Source organism: Schistocerca cancellata, chromosome 2 (assembly GCF_023864275.1).
Source record: "Schistocerca cancellata isolate TAMUIC-IGC-003103 chromosome 2, iqSchCanc2.1, whole genome shotgun sequence".
NCBI classification, from domain to species: Eukaryota; Metazoa; Arthropoda; class Insecta; order Orthoptera; family Acrididae; genus Schistocerca; species Schistocerca cancellata.
The window spans coordinates 649,749,639-649,765,983 of NC_064627.1; the positions used below are offsets into that span (position 1 = coordinate 649,749,639).

The 16,345-nt window shown below is 38.9% G+C and overlaps 1 protein-coding gene across 1 annotated transcript in view; it reads left to right on the forward strand.

The window, feature by feature from the left end:
- LOC126157305 (E3 ubiquitin-protein ligase lubel) overlaps positions 1-16,345 on the forward strand; it is a 441,950-nt gene that overhangs the window by 291,219 nt on the left and 134,386 nt on the right. Inside the window, exon 14 of the mRNA XM_049916367.1 lies at positions 15,991-16,254. Coding sequence (XP_049772324.1) covers positions 15,991-16,254 — 264 coding nt within the window. The remainder of the gene's footprint in view (positions 1-15,990; positions 16,255-16,345) is intronic.

Consider the following 16,345-nt stretch of genomic DNA (forward strand, 5'->3'; position numbering starts at 1 on the left):
TTTTTTTCTCATCTTTACTATGGCGTGATAGAATTTCTTCGTTTCATTCTATTCCTTTAATTCCTCTATCTCTTTAAACTTTGATTTCAGCCATTCATTTTTCTTTTTCTTTCATATTCTTTGGGCATTGGATCTTAATTCTTTGTACACATCCACGTTTCTTCTTGTTCCTCCCTGTATCATTCTCAGTCTTGCTGCATTTTTACGTTCTATTACTAGCCTGTTTTCATCATCAAACCACTAATTTATTGCATTTATTCTCATACCAACTATATCTTCTGCTGCCTCTTTCACCACTTTCTGGATCTCAGTCTATCTCTCTTGGATTCCCATTGTTTCCTCGCTGGGAGTCAGTGCATTTCTACTTTCTTGTCTGTGTGATTTAGATAAACGTGCCTAAATATATATATGTTATTTGTTCTCTATGGCTTGCATCTGGTATGCAGTCTAATATGATAGGAAAATATTTAATTCTCTTACTTTATTCAAAATATTTTCATCATTGTGCCTAGTAAATCACGAATTTCATTTTGAATGTGATCTTCTATATAGTGGGAAATACCCATCCGACATGAGTCAGATTGCGAATATGTTCCCGCACAACTGAATCAAAAGATGCCAGCATCTCTCTACCGCTTTTAAAAAAATTCCATTATAATGTTCATATTTTTTTTTTTGGAAGAACCGCGAAAAGCCAGACGTTGTCGTGACAAAAACTTAATAACAGCAATAATCCTTTCTAGTACATCACACCAGTGTCTTTTTTCCTTCTCTATTAGTCTTAGTTGCATCTGATTTATATTATTCAGTTGTACCCAAGACTTCACATTTTCATTGTAGGAATCACTTGTTTCGTTTCTTTTCAGAGTCGATGATAAATGCTGCCAATCTGAAAATCCATCCATATCAGACAGACTACTTACACTTTTTCCAAACATTTTGCAACAGATACAATACACTGAATCCTTTGGTAAAGAGTAAAGAAGCCAGTCTCTTTTAACTTTTTCTCCTTTAGAAAGATGTCTGTAATAGTGTCAGCAAACTTTATTACCTCGTTATTAATAGGATAAGTATGATAACGTACTTGAACAGAACCACGTTTAAGTAAAATATTAACAAGATCACTACTAATATTAAGACGCCACAGCCCCGGGTCTTCGCTAATTGTCAGACTCTCACAAACTGCCGCTGTAGTACTTGAAGATTCTTCAGCGGCAACATAGCATGTGTCAGTGCTTTCGTTGAGACCATCAGAGGGAGTAGGAGCGTAACATGACTTGTTTTCCCTTGCTTCCATAGTGTCAGATCCAGACGAGCACGTGGCAGAAGCAAGAGTTTCTTGAACGTCGTATACAGATTTGGTTTTTCTTTCTGCCTTTCCGTATCTCGTTTCTGATTACGAAACTGAGTTCCAGAAGATTTTTTTTGTTTTCTGTGGTTCCCGGAATAATTTTTGGGTGAAACTAATGAAATTATTTGTTGGTACTTGGTTGAACAAATTTTCAACTAAATGAAATGATCACTCTTCTGTCCTATAATACTTCATTTTGTGTAACTGTAGGCATTTTAGGGCGTATATATATTTCCTTCCACTTCTGAGACTCTCATTGATTTCCCGCCGTATAAGTGACTTGAATTCAAAACGTGGCTGATAACGTTATGCAATGTCTATTAATTTTTACAAAGAGTTTATTAATTTAGGTTACAATTGGCAACAGAGCCAGTAAGGCGGAGCGAATTACTCTATTTAAATACGAAACCAGTTTTATGTATGTTAACGTAATACGGAATGTACTTACTGTTCTGTTTTAACATTAGTAAATAGTGTCGCCAGTTTCTTGGAAAATGATGATTTACTTTTCGCTGACGTTGCGTCCGTATACGGTTGGGTTAAACAATGACAATATCGGTGATGCACTGGAGACGATAAACAACCAGTAAAAAAAGCGCCATAATGTTTCCATGTTGTTGATCGTCTGTTACGGAAGTCACCTCTCCTTTGAATGCACTGCTGCATCTTGAGACTATAGCCAGTGGCGGCTGGTGATCATGTTCTACTGTCCTACAGCACACTGTAAGCTTCGTAAAAAATTATACAATTTATCTTCTAATGCAAGCCATGAATCATATTAAAATTGCGTCAATTCTTTGCCAACGCGTGTTGGTATATAAATAAAACGGAGCAAAACTCGTTTAGGATATTTCTGATATTAATGACGTAGGATAATGACATCAAAAGCTCGTCTGTGTCAGACAATGTAATACGTGAAAGTAGCAAGTCATGTATCAATGACACAACGAATGAAAATTATATAATACATGCAGGTGGTTCGAGCGGGGGCCAACGGCCTTGCTTTCCCGTCAGATCACCGAAGTTAAGCGCAGTCGGGCTGGGCTAGCACTTGGATGGGCGTCCGTTCGGCCGAGCGCTATTGGCAAGCGGGGTGCACTCAGCCCTTGTGAGGCAAACTGAGGAGCTGCTTGATTGAGAAGTAGCGGTTCCATTCTCGGAAACAGACATACGGCCGGAAAAGCGGTGTGCTGACCACATGTCCCTCCATATCCGCATCCAGTGACCTCTGTGGTCTGAGGATGACACGGCGGCCGGTCGGTACCGTTAGGTCTTCTTGGCCTGTTCGGTAGGAGTTTAGTTTGTAGTACGGGCGGGGGCACTGAATTTATCCCACAGGGCGGCAAAATTCGCCAAGACTACTGAGTTTATATACGAACCTATTTATGATAGATTAGAAATCAGAAAGCTAGAAATCATGATTACATTACTGCCAAAATTTCATAAAGTCAGTTTACGACAAGAACCAAATCCGTATTGGCAAAAAATTACTTCTTCTATCCTTAAAAGGAGATAAACATGCCTACATTACTTTTAGAATTAACTGTGCTATTATTGTTTAAGTCATTCGTTCATACAGTTACTTACTTCGTATAAATGACGTTTTCCAAGTGGCATTACTAATAAAAATATTATCACTTCGAAAACGCAATAGGGAAGGAAATCAGAGTAACATTAGCCTAAGTGATCGCAGCGTAAATGTTATTAACTTCCGCGAAAATTTAATTTCTAATGTCAAAGGTGAATTGTGGCACTTAGGGAGAACTTTACGTCCGACCGAGTGTTTAAAGTTCTGTATAGACACTGCTGTCAGCAATTAAAGTGTTAAAACAGGGCCTATAAAACAGGGAATGTTTAGTATTAGAAATTAGTATAATTAAAATAGACAACCGCACTCACCATATGGACGCTTCTTTCTCCGCTTATATTTTATAAAACTAAAAAGAATATGCACCGATATGCATTCTCAAGTTGCAGCAATCAACAATGTGCGGCTTTGTGTATCGTGCTAACGGCTCGGAACAAGTGAATGGAGAGCTGAGTTTCGTCAGTCAAACGCACCCGCCGAGAAGCCGCGGGGGTTCTGTGTACAGGAACCGGAATCTGAAGGACGACTCTGCCACCTTCTACTCAGTAATCCCCATTTGAGACGATCCTTTGCAAGTAGGAATACCCGCAGTTGTAAATGTGGTTCCAACATACAGACGTTTCGTATTTTAATTCGAACAACCAGATATAGACTGCTTTCTTAGGAGAGGATTAAATAATTGTGTCATGCAGACATGGAGACATTGAAACGAATCCGATCAAAGCGATTTGGCTGCATTTGCCGCCTCCTAGGCGTACCGCTCACTCCCAGCGGCACTGCTTAATGTCAGTTAGTTGCATACGATTACTAGGCAGCTCGGCGCCCGTTTGTGTAGGCTGTTTCGTATCGTCGGAGGACACAGCAGCTCCCAGCAACTGTAACCAAGATTATGTTATAAATTTTGCATGTATAGTTCTCTTGGTTTAATTGTTCAGTAAGGCAGTTAGGTACTCCGAAATTTCTGAAGATTCTTCGATTTTAAGTATTCTAGAAAATACGAAATTTTGTAAAACTTGAAGAGAGTGGAATTGCCCTGCTACGTCGTTCGGGGGGGAGTCACTTGCATCCCGTTATATCATTTAGGACGTTCTCGGATTTTCTGCAACTGAATTTCACTGAAGGACAAAGATGTGTACCCTCGTAAATAATGTAAGCACTACATTATCGTTGCTGATTTGCGAGGGGAAGCCGGAAAAAGAAACTCAGCATCGCACATTGATCGTGCGGAGAGAGGCACTTTGCGGAGGGAGGGAAGACTCGCTTAATTCAAATTTAATGGTATGCTCTAAAAATAACGGGAATTTTGCAACTTCACTCGTTGTTGTAGTCCGATACGCGCAATTTTTTCGTTGTTTTGTTGATGATCATGTCTGAAAAGTATCTGTACAATGTTAGCCATATCAGATATTTAGTCTTTTCTCAGCTGTCAAATCAGCGATGATTTTTAATATAAAAATGTACCAGATAGTTTGTATTAAATCCTGCTGTAGGAACGAAATAAAGGGCAGCAAAGTTTTAAAACTTTTTTGATGAGTCTGCTATGAGCAAAAAAGGGTTTAAGAGTGGTATGAGAATTTCGATGAAGGTCACAAATGGGAAGATGACGATTCCCCTGGACATTCCAGCATGTCATCAACCGATAAACCCGCGAAAAAAAGTTAAGAACTACCTTCTAATCACAGTCAGAAAGTTGCTGTAGACGAATCGCGTGACATCTAAATTTGTTCAAAAGTTGTTGAATTTTGAACAACGACATCGGCGAATGTAAGGTGCTCAGCAGTCGCCATATGACGTCCACAACGATGCAGAACTATTGAATCGTCTCATAACTGATGAACGAATCATTTGTTTAAGGATTTGAAGTCGAAACTAAGGCTCACTTGTTTCAGTGGGACCTTTCTGGATCATCAGCATCGAAAAAAACTTGACAAGTTCTGTTAAATGTGAATTTTATGCTAACTTCGTTCTTCAATTTAGTGTAGCATGAGTTCTTGTCACAAGGTCGAACGACCTTACGGACAAAATCAATGAAAAGGAAAAAAAAGGATGTCTGGATTTGTGGCGAAACAATTCATGTTTTTTGCACCACTATCATGTACCTACTCATAGTTAACATGTTCGTGAATTTTTGACCAAAAACAATACTGTAATGACGTCTCTGCCTCTATATTCCGCACTCACGACCCCATTTTCCTGTTCTCCAAAAATAAGCCGGCCGAAGTGGCCAAGCGGTTCTAGGCGCTACAGTCTGAAACCGCGCGACCGCTACGGTCGCAGGTTCGAATCCTGCCTCAGGCATGGATGTGTGTGATGTCCTTAGGTTAGGTAGGTTTAAGTAGTTCTAAGTTCTAGGGGACTTATGACCTCAGAAGTTAAGTCCCATAGTGCTCAGAACCATTTGAACCATTTTGAACCCATAAATAACGTGGATCTTACAGGGACGTCGTTTTACAAACACAGATGTGATCAAAAACGCATCATAGAGCTAGAAGCAATCCCAAAGCTAGAATTCCATAAGTGTGGCATAATTGTGTAATATCTAATGTAACTGATTTTAAAGGTGATAACATTGATGTACATGATTAAATAAAATTCATTCCAAAAAAGGAAAATTCCTTTCATTATATTTTTTGAACTCACAACTGCAGCTGTGGGAACAGTGATCTGTGTTCATGTAGCAGTAAAGTGCGTTTCAGTGTGTCGTGCAGTCGAAATTTAATCACCATTTGTAGCGTAGTAATATTACATGCTACTACCGGTACATAAAACATAGCGATGCGTCACTATACGATGAAACGATACGCAGCATTAATAAAATACTGCCACTGCGCTACAGTATTTTTGGAGGCAAAGGCCAGGTTATCCATGGGAAACAAACACTGCCCAACAAAGTATTCCATTCGTTTCCCAGTTCATCAAAGGAAGAGAGGGTAAATGATTAAGTACATAAAAGACACTGGATGGTTTGTGAGTGTCAACAGGTTACACCATAAGCTTGTGATAAGTGGTGGATGGTTGGACGTGTATAATATGAGTGCGAATTTGGATTCTGAATATGTGACGACAGCGCTAAAAAGGTAAATCAAGGTACAAAATATAAACCCAAAACTAAAAAGAGCAACGTTTACGTTTGTCTTAGAAGCAGCAAGATAGGTCCTCATATTATTTGCTGTGTGTGCATGCAATTAGAACCGGAATCTAAAACTTTAAAAGTAAAAAGTAAAAGTAAATAGTAAATGCAAAGATCCAATTTATTGTTAACATAGTTTCTGAAACTTATCTTGTGTCATCCAAAATGTTTAAGCTCCATCTCCAGAAAACATTGGGTCCGGCAACACTGCAGTGGTCTTTCTGTTGAGGGTGTGTGGCACTGAAACCGTCGTATGATCATCTTAAGCCAAGTTTATTAATGGTTTCCCAAAATAATTTGATGTGAATGCTTTGCCAGTATTCATCGCCAAACCTCACTAAAACTGTTCACAAAAATCCATTAAACTGGAATGAAATGTTGCTATTGTTAAACATCAGTGTAGAAGATCGCCAGTTTCGTTTTCCATTGCTTATATTTTCATTAGCATCCACACACGAACCATCAAGTTTAATATCTGTTTAGAACATACCAATGACCATACCCAGTTTATGACTGTCAACAAATTTTGGTGGTTGCAGTTGCATATTTGACTAATTGTCATCATCAACCATCTGAAAGCATAATATAATATACAACAGATAAACAAAACATCAAAGGAGGAAGCATCGTAAGTTTAAACAAGGATCAAAATATAGAGTAAATAGTACGTACAGGGTTCTGTAGAACACACTTAAACTTCTACATGGCTAGATGCAAATCAATGGTGACCGAAATAAAAATACAAACATAAACATTAATACAATTGCAATTCCAGAACACAAACAAGTATGAATAGAGCAAAAAACACAGGACTGTAATGACTGGTAAAAATAATGTAAGGACTGAATTTTGTCATGCGTACACAGCTCAGTTTGAAATAAAAATTGCTTACATTTTGAACTCCAAGAAGAATTTTCATGTTATGTGCACTCAGGTGTTCTTTGGAAGATTAACATCATGTCAACATAAAGCTCATTAGAAATCAGAAGTTCCTTTTCAATGAAATTTTCCCAGCATTTGGCTGAAGTGAATTAGCGAAATGACTGAAAATCTAAATGTAGACGGTTGGATGGGCATTTGAACTACTGCCCTGCCAAAATAAGTGAAATTTGTTTTCCAGGTGACCCATCACAGCCACGTATCATTTTCTGGTACAAAAAATACCTTTTGTGCTTTTGGACTCTGTGTGTTTTATATTAGGGTCAATGTTTTATGAGCAGTGAGCCAATAATACGATTTCCAGTGTCCTCAACATCCAGTGTCACTTACAACTGGCCCTTGCCTTCTTGTTAGCCCCTTATATGGACACTGCAGTATGGTCACTAATTATAGATTATCAGAAAGTGCTCTAAATCTGCGTAGGCGCTCAGTCCAGAACCGCGCGACTACTACGGTCGCAGGTTCGAATCCTGCGTCGGGCATAGATGTGTGTGATGTCCTTAGGTTAGTTAAGTTTAAGTAGTTCTAAGTTCTAGGGGACTGATGATCACAGATGTTAAGTCCCACAGTGCTCAGAGCCATTTGAACCATTTGAACCTAGTCGCCCGTTCGTTTCCTTTGCTGAGCGTCTTTTTAATTAGACTCAGTGCTGGTTCCCACGTCCTGCTGAGGTTGTAGCCGCAATCTCGGTTGATGAGTCCATCCCTGGTACGAATTTCGATAGCCTCTCCAACAACGGTGTCCCAGTATTTAGATGTCTGTGTCAAGTTGGTAGTTCATTTCATGATTTTCGGACAAACAGTGCTCTGCGAGCGTTGACTTGTTGGGGTACCCAATTCGAGCATGCCTCTGATATTCTCGGCAACGATCTTCGATGGTGCGCACTATCTGTCCAATATAAGTCTCTCCACATTGACACAGGTATATGCCGGCCTTCCACAAACCGAGGTCGTCTTTGACACTTCCCAATAATGCTCGCGTTTTATTTGGTGTGCAAAAAGACAGTTCCAACTCGGTGTTTCCTCAATATTCGTCCTATTTTCCTCGACAGTGCGCCAGTATACAGTATAAAGGTATTGGCTATCTCTTTCTCCGTGACTTCTTCAGTCTCCACACGCTGTACTGTAGAGGTGGGGCGGACAGCGCGTCTGATCTGCCATTCCGAGTACCTGTTTTTCCGTAGTACCGTTTGGAGGTGTTCCAGCTCTTGGGGCAGACTCTCTGCGTCAGAGATGGTGCGCGCCCTGTGCACCAGTGTTTTTAGCACCCCATTCCTCTGCGCAGGGTGGTGACAGCTATCCGCTTGCAAATACAGATCGGTGTGCGTTTTCTTCCTGTATACCCCGTGGCCCAGGGTGCCATCCACTCTTCTTTTGACCGTGACGTCCAAGAATGCTAATCTTCCTTCTGCTTCAGTCTCCATAGTGAATTTGATGTTCGGATGTATGGAGGCACCATTATTCAACAGGGTGCCTCTTCGAGAGTCAGTTGAGCTTATTCCACAGAAATTTGACGAGAAGACAACCGACCTTTTCAAGCACGTTCTGACCTCCACGTATTTTCTCTTTAATGGAGAATACTATGAACAAACAGGAGTCGCAATGGGGAGCCCACTCTCGCCTGTGGTCACGAATTTCTATTTGGAGTACTTCGAGGAGGAAGCTTTGGCGTCATCCAAATGGAAACCTACTTGTTTTCTATGTTATGTAGAAGACACGTTCTTGATCTCGCCCCATGGAAGGGACAAGCTCCTAGACTTCCTTACACACCTGAACTCCATACATCCGGACATAAAATTCACTATGGAGACCGAAGCAGAAGGTAAATTGCCATTCCTGGACGTCATGGTCAAAAGAAGAGCGGATGGCACCCTGGGCCACGGCGTGTACAGGAAGAAAACGCACACCAACCTGTATTTGCAAGCGGATAACTGCCACCACCCTGCACAGAGGAATGGGGTGCTAAAAACACTGGTGCTCAGGGCGCGCACCATCTCTGACGCAGAGAGTCTGCCCCAAGAGCTGGAACACCTCATAACTGTATTCCGGAAAAAGGGGTACTCGGAATGGCAGATCAGACGCGCTCTCTGCCCCACCTGTACAGTACAGGGTGTGGAGACGGAAGAAGTCAAGGAGAAACAGATAGTCACTGCCTATATACTGTATACTGGCGCATTATCGGGGAAAATAGGACGAATATTGAGAAACACCAAGTAGGAACTGTCTTTTGCAAATCAAATACAACGCGACCATTATTGGGAAGTGTCAAAGACGATCTAAAAAAAAAAAAATTAATTAATTAATAAATAAAAAGAAATAAAAATTTTAAAACAAGTTCGAATGTGTGTGAAATCTTATGGGACTTAACTGCTAAGGTCATCAGTCCCTAAGCTTATACACTACTTAACCTAAATTATCCTAAGGACAAACACACATGCCCGAGGGAGGATTCGAACCTCCACCGGGACCAGCTGCACAGTCCATGACTGTAGCGCCAGAGACCACTCAGCTAACCCCATGCCCCAGCAAGTCGGTGGTCACAGAGCACTGTTTGTCCGAAAATCACGAAATGGACTATCAACATACCAGGGTCTTGGCACAGACATCTAAATACTGGGACAGCGTCACTAGAGAGGCTAGCAAAATTCGTACCAGGGACGGATTCATAAACCGGCTTCAGCCTCAGCAGGGCATGGGAACCAGCACTGAGTCTAATTAAAAAGACGCTCAGCAAAGGAAACGAATGGGCAACTAGGGCGGACGAGGCAATTACATCAGCGCCACCACAGACGCCGAGGCCAGTGTCTCACTGACCGCTGACATGCGGCCATAGACCGCGGTGAGAATGCCTTGCGAGGGGAGGGGATTTAAGACGACCGCCCACCCTCAGGTGCTCAGTTCGTCAGCGCACCTGATGATGGCAACATGTCTGATAGCCAAAATACTGTGGCCGTTGGACACTATGGACCGGCAGTACACCTGTGGACTGTTCGAGTAATGTTGTATGTGATTTTAAAAAGCACGCAGACTGAATAAAATGGATTTCTGACATATGGACTGTAACTATAGGAAATGTAAATCTGAATGACCATACTGGTATTTGGTGTATGATTGCCATACTTAAATGAACATGTAATTTTAGCAATTGAAAATTTGAAATTTGTGGTGCAACCAATTATACGCTAGTGCTGTTTGAGCATTAGGTGGGACTATGATCATTAACTACGTTAGTATTAGCATACCTAACCTTTGTTGTATTTCATATTTGTATAGAGCGCCATTTTATGTTGTAAAGTCACTTTGGAGTTACAGAAGTAAAGTCCATCCTTCTACTACAGAATGGGGCCAGGTGAGGAACACTTAGCCTCTTTTGGTATTTCAAATGCCCTGAGAGTCCCATATTCCAAACAGGCTAGTTCAGTTGACCTAGCACAAGAGAAATGATGCTATCAGAAATGCTTCATACAAGTCTGGTTGTTTGATCTGAAATGCTTTATTGCCATAATCATATGTGCTGTATATTATTATGTCTTCATGCATATTTTGCCTAGAGTATAAGTGTGCTATGTGGAATACAATCTCCAGCTCTCTGAAAGAGGAGGAGGAGGAGGAGGAGGAGGAGGAGAAAGAGGAGATTAGTGTTTAATATCCCGTCAGCATCAAGGTCATTAGAGATGGAGCAGAAGCTCAGATTAGGGGAGGATGGGAAAGGAAATCGGCCTCCCCTTTCAAAGGAACCATCCCAGCATTTGCCTGAAGCAATCTTGGTAAATCATGAAAACCTAAATCAGGATGCCTGGATGTGGGTTCAAACTATTGTCCTCCCAAATGGTAGACCAGTGTGCTAACCTCTCTTGGTTCAGCAGTCCTCAACACCCGTGACATAGAGTAAATCTGTAAATCTGCAATGGAATGCACACTGTAATAAAACTTGCTGTCTGATTCAAGATATCTGCCAGGTTAATAAATGAACTTAGACCTCTACCTTTCACTCTTTACAAAGTACAGGTAGATGTATTGGCAGAGTAAAGTCTTGTTCAGGCATTGATGCACATTCAGATTGCTCAATGGATGCCAAAAGTATCCACTCTATTCAATTTAGTACACATCCTACACCAGTGATGTCATATGTTTACACCAGATAAATTATTCCGAAGAATAGAGCTGCAGAGTAAGTCCAGCAGCAAAGTCATGTATAAAATGAAAGGACAATTGTTTAACATCTTTCATCAAAAAATAACAAATGTGGTAACTAAAAAGGATGAACTTCTAAAATTACCACAGTGAACTGAAAGACCAAATGGAGTGTGCTCTCGGTCTTCCTCTTCTCCTTGGTCCTTCAATTTTTGGGTCTTCAGTTCTTCTCCCCACACAGTACTCCCCTCTTCCCTGCACATGTCCATACCATCTTAGCCTACTTTCTTTGATCTTCTTCCCTATGGGCCCCTGATGTACTCATTCCTTAGTTGTGTCATCCCACTCATCCACCTTAACATTTTCATTTCTGCCACTTCCATCTTTTTCTCTTGGGCTTTTGTAATTGGCCAAGTTTCTGTGCTATACAGCACCACAGGGCTCTCCACAGACTTGTAAAGCTTTCCTTTCATTCTGCAGATAACCTTCTTATCACACAGTACTCTGCACAGTTTCCTCCAGTTCATCCATCCACTTTTTATCCTGTGCTGTTTTTCAGCCTCCAGTCCTCCATCACTTTGCATGTAAGAGCCTAGGTATTTAAGTTTCTTGACCAGCATCAGTTGTTCTCCCTGCAGGTTAATATATAGATCTTTAGCATCCTATGTACACATATACTCTGTTTTCATCCTGTTAATTCTCATTTATCTGCTTATCAGTATATCACCTAGAATATTCTAAAATAAAACAGCTACATCAGTTGGACAAAAGCTAATATCAAACTATTGCAAAACCAGTCAGAGGAGAGGGAAAGTGGATTTATGTTAAAAGATAACACTTTAGTCTTAGAGCCTACAAGTTACTGAATGTTATGTTGAACTGCTCTTTGAATCAAAATAACCTGCCAAATACTGGTGCATTAGATTTAGACACTATGTACAACAGTGACAGACACTACCTTCAAAAACACATCACCTATCACCTATGAGGTATTAAACAATCATCTGGCCACTAAACAGCAGTGATACTTCTTAATATGATAATAGTTTTAACAAAACATTAAAATCTTGTGCTGATTTGATAGGACCATGCTGATCTGTATTTCCATTCACTCAGTGACTCAAGGTGTAGCCTACACCTTGACTGAATTGAATACACTGTAATAAAACACATTATAAAGTCTAATTACAGGCCCATTTCACTCCTTCCAACACCTTTAATTAACTGTTCATAAACTGTGATTTTTGCTCATGACACAAGCACGTGGATTCTAAATCAGTCAACTCAGACACAGCCCAGCTGATGGGGGAACAGTCCTACAACTGCTTCACAGCAACTAGCTCACATTTCAAACTAAACTAGTGCAACTAGTATCAAAAGTAGGCATTGTCACTTCACGTCATAGTTAGTTATTTATTTCATTCACAGCTGTGAGAAGATATAACTGATCATGACTTGTTTTAGCTATTACAGTTCGTCTTCAGATATATAAAACATAAGAATAACTATAAAGAGCCAATATGTCTACTTATGATAAATTACATACAGTTGGACTTGCATTTGGGAGGACAACTGTTCAAACCCACGTCTGGCTATTCAGATTTATGTTTTTCATGATTTACCTAAATCACTCCAGGCAAATGCTGAGATGGTTCATTTGAAAGGGCTTGGCCGAATTCCTTTCCCATCCTTGACACAATCTGAGTTTGTGCTTTTACTCCCACACATACAGTTGTTTGTAATTTATATATATATATATATATATATATATATATATATATATATATATATATATATATATATATATATATATAAAATAGAGGGAAACATTCCACGTGGGAAAAATATATTTAAAAAGAAAGATGATGAGACTTACCCAACAAAAGCGCTGGCAGGTCGATAGACACACAAATAAACACAAACATACACACAAAACTCTAGCTTTCGCAACCAACGGTTGCCTCGTCAGGAAAGAGGGAAGACAAAAGGATTGGGTTTTAAGGGAGAGGGTAAGGAGTCATTCCAATCCCGGGAGCGGAAAGACTTACCTTAGGGGGAAAAAGGACAGGTTTACACTCGCACACACACACATATCCATCCACACATACACAGACCAATATATATATATCAGTTACGCCTCAGGTTGGTTGGTTATAGTGTAACCCATGAATGACTTTGCTTACTTTATAAGTTCCAAGGTAATATTATTGTTACTTTATAATGTTGGTCAGGCAAATATAAACTGTCTGTATTGAAAATGGAGGAGGAGGTGAGAAAGGGGAAAGGTTATGAGAGAGGGGTGGGGATAGGGGGAGAGCATGAGCTTTACATAAACAAAATTTCTTAAAAAGTAACTAATGAATGTACAAACTGTCTGCAGTAAGATGAAAAGATCATGCAGTCTGTGAAACTTATATGTACACAGTTACTGAAGAGATGTAGAAATTATGGCTGTGGTAATCAAAAGTGACCACACTACATTCATACAGAAAACATAAGAAAGTCTGGAATGAATAAATGAAATTTGCATTAACGTCAATCAGTCCTCAGTTCTGACAAAACAAAAAGTGGAAACTTGTGCCAGCCTGATATTTTAACAAAGACCTTTTGTTTTCAGAGTCAGTAATCTTCATTCATTGTGTTTTGTAGGTCTTATCATATTGTTATTTTAGCGTATGTTAAACATGTTTTCATGTTAGACATTTTCTTTAGATGTAACATGCTGTCAGTTGTAAGCTAATGTTATAATTAGCTTACAACTTACAGCATGTTACATCTAAAGAAAATGTTTAACATGAAAATTACAGGTTCAAATATGAAATACAAAAAGCCAAAAAGTTTAAATTGCTCTTAGGACCTTTTAAAGACAATAAAATCGTCCAATTTTGATATTTTCACATGAATACAGCAGGCTAAGAGACGTACCCTAAAATAACAATATGATACAAAACACAATGAATGAAGATTACTGACTCTGAAAACAAAAGGTCTTTGTTAAAATATCAGGCTGGCACAAATTTCCACTTTTTGTTTTCTTGGAACTGAGGACTGATTGACGTTAATGCAAATTTCATTTATTCATTCCAGACTTTCTTATGTTTTCTGTATGAATGTGTTGTGGTCAGTTTTGATTACCACAGCCATAATTTCTACATCTCTTCAGTAACTGAGTACATATAAGTTTCACAAACTGCATGATCTTTTCATCTTACTGCAGGCAGTTTGTACATTCAGTAGTTACTTTTCAACAAATTTTGTTTTACATTAATCTGTTTCTACCCTTCATTCTCACATCATCACTATCTTCAAAAATTTGTTCCACATTACAATATGTTTTTTTTAATTTGTCCCATATGTTTGAATGTACTCAAGAATGTTTATTTGTCTCATATGGTTTTTGTCAACTGTTTCAAAATATGTACTGTTCATCTGCCTGTCATTAGTTTGATTTTACTTTTTCTTTATGAAATACATGGGAGCTTTCTCTTTGGTGCTTTTCAGCTATAGACCTAAACTGTCATTGTTTTTCCTCTTTCTTTACTCTTTTTCCATTCTTCTTTTTTCATGACATGTAAATAACATAGTGAAAAAGAAAAATAATGAACAAATGTTGAGACAAACAAGCATTTTAAGTTGATTGAATATAATAATAATCATCAGTGGAACCCCTAAAGAAATAATGTGTTTAATCTAGACTTTGATTTTATGAAAACAGAGGAAGTGAGTTACATTCATATTCTTCCAAAGACTTCTGTTAAATTTTGTTTACTACTTCTGTGAACTATGTCTATTCCAGTGCCTTCCATGTTCCATACTTCTTTCTTTCTCTATTTGAATTGTGCAAGAAACCTGATAGTTCCAGTTTTAATAATTTTTTTCTGATCATACTGGAACAATCACCACCACTTTCCTGTTCTTCTCTGTCTCTGCACTTTTATGTCAGATCTTCACTCCTGTTAGGCAATACATTTGCTTTTGTGCTAACTCTGCTGTCTTATTAATGGGCCTCTTTCTTTATTCTGTTCATTTAGCAGATCTGTTCTCCTTCATCAACCTTTTCTTTCTAAATTTTGTCTTTTCATTTATTGCTTTCTTCTTTGTTCACACACCTTTCTCTGTTTGTATCTTTGTTTAAATACTTGTATCTGCCTGGTTTTTCTACAAAAATGTCCATCAGTGATCTAAAAAAGCTTTTCCATCAGTGATCTCAAAATACTTTCTAGTATAGTACTGCACAGTTCTATTTACTTTCCTGTTTTCTTCATTTGCCCACTTTGCCTTCTCTATTAAACATTTACTTTATCTTCTCCATTACCTGCAGTATTCACCTTGCATAACAGTGTAAATTTACAATATAATTTATCTTTTCTTCCTGTTTCATTTCTTACACCTTTGATTATGCCCTTGATGTACTCCTTGGTCCTTCCCATTTGTAATTGATTAGTATCATTTCATACATAATGGCTGCTGTTAGTTAAGTATATTCTTTACTTCAGCTTTGATGATACATTACTTTCTTTTCAACCTTTTTACTAGATTCAAGAAGTAACACATGCAGCTTTGGTATACATAAGTGGAACTGCACTTCCTTCCAAACCACCTGTATTTTATTTCGAACTACAGTGTTCTGAATGCATATTGTTTTCTCATTATATAAACATTATGCAAGAATAGCATAATGTACTGTCCATAATTACTGAATTAGCTTGGCTTCTAGTGGTAAATTTTTCGCACGTGATCTCTTAATGCATATTGCAATATAGGAATGAAAGAAAGTCAATTATTTATTTACAGATGTTGTTTCTAAGACTTTTAGATATCATTAACTTGGTTTAAATCTTGTTAACAGGAAGCAGAGATGCATAACTTTACAACAGAAGATCTCCAAGTGGCTATGGAACACTGTGGTGAGAAAAATCCAGTTACATGGTTGCGTGATAACTGGCGCAATATGATTGATACTGTAGTAACTCTGGCCACTAACTACGGGCATGAGAGACATGAAAATAATATTGGAACAATATCAGCTGCTGAAGCTCGTGATGCATTACGAATACATCGAGGAAATGTGTGGGCAGCTGTTACTGAGTGTGTAGAGCAGCGCCAGAAGAAGGTACACTTTAATAGACTGTATGCTGTGTGACTGATATTCTGAATTACCTATCCTTGTTTGATAAACTGTTTAAGTTGACTACTGAGATCTA